Source organism: Chenopodium album, chromosome 4 (genome assembly GCF_948465745.1).
Source record: "Chenopodium album chromosome 4, dcCheAlbu1.1, whole genome shotgun sequence".
NCBI classification, from domain to species: Eukaryota; Viridiplantae; Streptophyta; class Magnoliopsida; order Caryophyllales; family Amaranthaceae; genus Chenopodium; species Chenopodium album.
This window is the reverse complement of record NC_137837.1, coordinates 9,256,485-9,260,911: the sequence shown is the minus strand read 5'-3', so window position 1 is coordinate 9,260,911 and position 4,427 is coordinate 9,256,485. Positions and strand designations below refer to the sequence as shown.

The following is a 4,427-nucleotide window of genomic DNA, read 5'->3' as shown; positions in this document are numbered from 1 at the left end:
AAGAAAGATAAAGGTGGACTGCGTTTCATACACTAAAAGTTGCGTTTAAGGGGTGTTGCACCTATTCTACGTGCACAAACATGCACCTAAGAATATGCCCAAAGCATGTAGCATGACCCAAAAAAATGTCAGGCTTTGGGCCCACTTAGGCCCAGCCTAAAATAGTAGGTTTTGTTTTGGCCCACAACACACTTGGGCCCGGCCCGAATCCTTGGTTCAAGGGCTCGGCCCCGCCCATGATCAAACTTCTTCATTTTTTCATTAACCGTTCAGTTCTTCATTTCTTTTTTCTGCCTTTGTATTCACCACCGTCAAATCGGCGAATCGACGCCGCTTAAACAACCGTACACCGCCGTGCAATAGCTGCTTGATTCTATTCAGCATTCCAGGTAAACCAATATCACAAATCTACTCATATTATCTTTTTATATGTGCTAATTTCTAGAATTTTTCTTATTAATATTTCACTTATTAAAGCCTGTTAATTATCCAAGCTTAACTTGTGTTCTACTAGTTTCATGATCGCTAAATTTGTAATTTTTCGAACCCTAGATTTGAATTCATTTATTGATAAGCTGTAAGAATTTCGTTTGAATTTCATTATTTGAGCTCAGTTTTTGATCGAAATTCTCTGTTTTATTCATTTTGTAGTTCAATCTAGGGGTATGATTTTCGAGTTAGCTGATTTGTTTGATTGATTTCATGAATATTCGAGCTCACCAATTTGATTTTGTTCTGCTCATCTATTTGAATTTCGGGTCCAATTTTGTTGTTTCATTATTTTGATTAGTTGTCAGTTATCGATATAAGCCTATAGTTTTCATTTGTTGAATTTTGTTATGAAGTATTTATTACGATTTACAAATGGAATTGGTAGACCTTTGAGCATTACATATTTTGGTGTAACCTTTATCTCTGACTTCCTCCATTAACAAACCTTCATCTTTCTCAATTGTCCATAACAATTTCAACATTTCCTACCTTTAAAAAATGAAATAATATTAATATAATTATATGAATTGAGAGAATATACTCATAATTATTTTTACGAGTAATCACAATATCAAAATGTAAAGTCCCATTAATGACCCGTGTTGCTTTTGCACATCGCTCTGACCCGACCCTGACCCACATTGGCCCTGTACTGACCTGCACTGACCCGCACAATAACCAGGTCTACTCCAAGGTCCAAACTCACATGGGTCAATCCCTGGATCTGTCATTGTATCTAAAACTTAGTCTTCTTAATGCTGCATATGAGGTTCTTGAGCTACATAGCCTCATATACATCTTTTTTTGTTCTTAAGTTTAATGAGTGAACCTGTATGTGAACAGCTGTGGAGTTTGGAAGTGTATACGTCTGCAAATGGAAAGTGCCGATAGCAGTAAGATTCCTAAGAGAACAGTTTTTGTCACCGTGGGAACTACTCTATTTGATGCTCTTATCAAAGCAGTGGACACTCCTGAAGTCAAGCAAGAATTATATGCAAAAGGGTATACTCACCTCCTGATTCAAATCGGTCGTGGTTCTTACATCCCTGCCAGGGTATTTTGAAATTTTGCCTTGTTGCCACTCGAACTTGTGTGTGATGTTTTAGAAGTGCTTTACATCTAATTTATGAAATAAAGCAATTGCCTGTGCACATCATATTTGACTCCATACTGGGGTTTTGCCATTGTATGTTAGGCTTTTTATCATAGATATGGATGCACAAGTAAATGTAATCATAATATATCCGAGAATTTAAATTGACAACAATAAAGAGAGAATCTTGTTTTGGGGCTAGGTCCGGTCTGCATTAGGGCATTGCTAAATTGTAGTTTAAGTTAATTATCAAAGTTTCAATGGCATTAGTGAGACTGCTGCTTGAACTCTTTACTTGATGTAGGGTCTGACTTTTTGTTTTTCTCTGATTCACATGTAGTCAACTGCTGAGGATGGGTCCCTAGCTGTTGAATACTTCACGTTTTCGTCTAGCATTGCAGAGAGCCTGTCAGCAGCTTCTCTTGTCATAAGTCATGCAGGTATTTATACATTTGTTTGTTTTTTAAATTTGGGTTGTAAATTGTTTTTTCTCTGATATTCATAATATTCTTGGCCAGAAGTAGAGTATGAAATTCTTGATATCTAGATTTTTGGTTTGCTTTACTTATATTTTAGGGGACTTTCTAGTTTCTACTAGTGGCTGCAGCCGGACTTGTCTGATGTGTTGGTTAGATTAGTTTCAGCTTGAGTAATTCCAGGTTCCGGTTGTGTTGATCTCAGCTCACCATTTGTTTAAGTCCCTTTTAAGCTGAATTTAGCAGGTCCTTTCGGTAACCGCCTAACCGGTGAAACAAATGTTGTCGAAAGCCTAATATTTTGGATTGTATTGGATTGTGTTTTTGGGTCATCTCAGCTATTGACATGTATAGCTTTAAGCCTTTCACAGATCCTAAAGGGCTGATGGTGCCTTCTTTATTCGAACAGTATTCTTCAATTTCTGTTTATCTTATGATGACTGAATTATGAATAATGTGCCTGCTAAATCAGGTTTTACTTCAATTTTTCACGCTGCTTACTTTGAACCTTTCTGTGGCCGCGGTATCTTCACTTCAAAATTAGTTGCTTGTTCTGCTGATTGAACTTGTTACTAGAGTAATTAGCATGCTGTGTGAACTTAGATATATGCCACATTGCATCTAGCTGGTCTAAACTTGTAAAGAGATTGATTGTTGAATTACTTTGAGAATGAGATTAATTTCTGTAAGTGAAAGACACCTTACCTATTATCGCTATCAAGTTTACAAAAGCAACTGAGTTGATATATGTTTGTTCACCATAGCATGATCTACTAGGAGATAATTAAATTAATCCAAGCTGATACAGATATTGCTGGTTGTCTTACAGGATCAGGCAGCATTTTTGAGACATTACGGCAGCGTAAGCCTTTAATTGTTGTGGTGAATGAGGATTTGATGGATAATCATCAAGAAGAACTGGCAGAAGAATTAGCAGAGAGGAAACACTTGTTCTGTGCACACCCTCAAACCCTTTATCAGACTATTGCTAGTATGAATCTAGATTCTCTTCTTCCATATCCTGCTGGTGATGCTAAACCGGTTGCTACACTTATAAACAAGTTTTTAGGTTTCCCAGTAGATAAACCAAAACACACTACTTGATCCTTTAGCTATTTTAAATTCATCTGTGCTAATTCAGACTGATATTTTATTTTAAATTCTATTAACAGTACTTGTGTACCGCTTTCTTCTCATACTTATGATGCTATTTAGTCAGTTATCACAGTTGGAGTGATAAATATTTCTTTGAAATGGAAAAGATTAGCTGCTCTATTTAAGTGTTTGATTAGTTGGATGACCCGTATGACCAAAACTTCATTAAGTCTGGTTTTGCAGAAATTTTTTACCCTGAACTGTGGTGCAGTTCATTTTGTTTTGGACTTTTTTTGGAGTTTTGCCTGGCCTTAATTGCTATAGTAGTAAGCCATTTATGCTGTTGGCCTACTTGACCAAGCATGATCATTGATCACTGCTGGTTTGGGCTGAATTTTCCAGTCGATAATTGTGGTCCGATCTGATCTCTGGAATATTTTGGTGATGGCCTATCCTAGACCTTCCTATGATCTCAGCTTTAGGCTACTAACATTATAACATCTTGTAGTAACATGATGTTGTGATCTATTAATGCATTTTTTTTTTCTAAATTTTTTTTATTGGGTAGTTTTTGACTGCCACAGTAAACAGATATCAGGCTTCTTGTGTGTTGTTCATAACTGACTGAACTAGGAGCTTCTTTTCAGCCAAGGTTGTTGACCCCAGAGATCCTCTGCAAGGTAAACCTATTGCTTTGGCAGATCATTCCATAGGAAGAAGGCAGGAATCGTCATCCATACAGTACCAGTGTCGTTTAGGTTCAGACAGGGGAGTGACTAGGATGGGGATGAATTATCACGATAGAGATAATCTTAGCCAAGCAAATACGAGTACGTACATACAAGGATAAACTTTTTTTCTTATAATAAGTCGCTAAACTATTATTTCAAATCTTCAAAATATATGATCAAAACACTATCGGATGTCGTTTAGCCAACATATGAGTATCACATGTAAGTTGAAAGATTGATAAGTAAGATACTTGTTGTCTTATATTTTGTGGAAATGAGAGTTTAGCCTGCTGTTCTTCTGTGATTTAAGCATACTAATGCGCCAATATTGATGGATGTTAGCGAGTTTGGTATCACATGCACCGTGTTTTTTAGCTTACGCGGTCGCCATCTGAGATATGGTAGATAAGGGTTATATTTGGAAGAGACAAAATCAGGCACCAAGGCTACAGCAATGCTTGGCCACAAGATTTGGGTTGCAAAGGTATCACTAGACTTAAATTTAAAGCATCTTATTTAACTGTCCCACGTACGTTTATG

General features: G+C 36.8%; 1 protein-coding gene across 1 annotated transcript; it reads left to right on the top strand.

The window, feature by feature from the left end:
- Positions 1-256: 256 nt before the first annotated feature.
- Positions 257-3,259, top strand: LOC145626619 (uncharacterized). The gene is made up of 4 exons (XM_081679082.1): positions 257-389; positions 1,336-1,546; positions 1,926-2,025; positions 2,891-3,259. Exons 2-4 carry the CDS (start codon positions 1,367-1,369, stop codon positions 3,163-3,165), a joined length of 555 nt encoding a protein of 184 aa, XP_081535208.1. The 5' UTR covers positions 257-389; positions 1,336-1,366; the 3' UTR covers positions 3,166-3,259.
- The last annotated feature ends 1,168 nt before the right edge of the window (positions 3,260-4,427 follow it).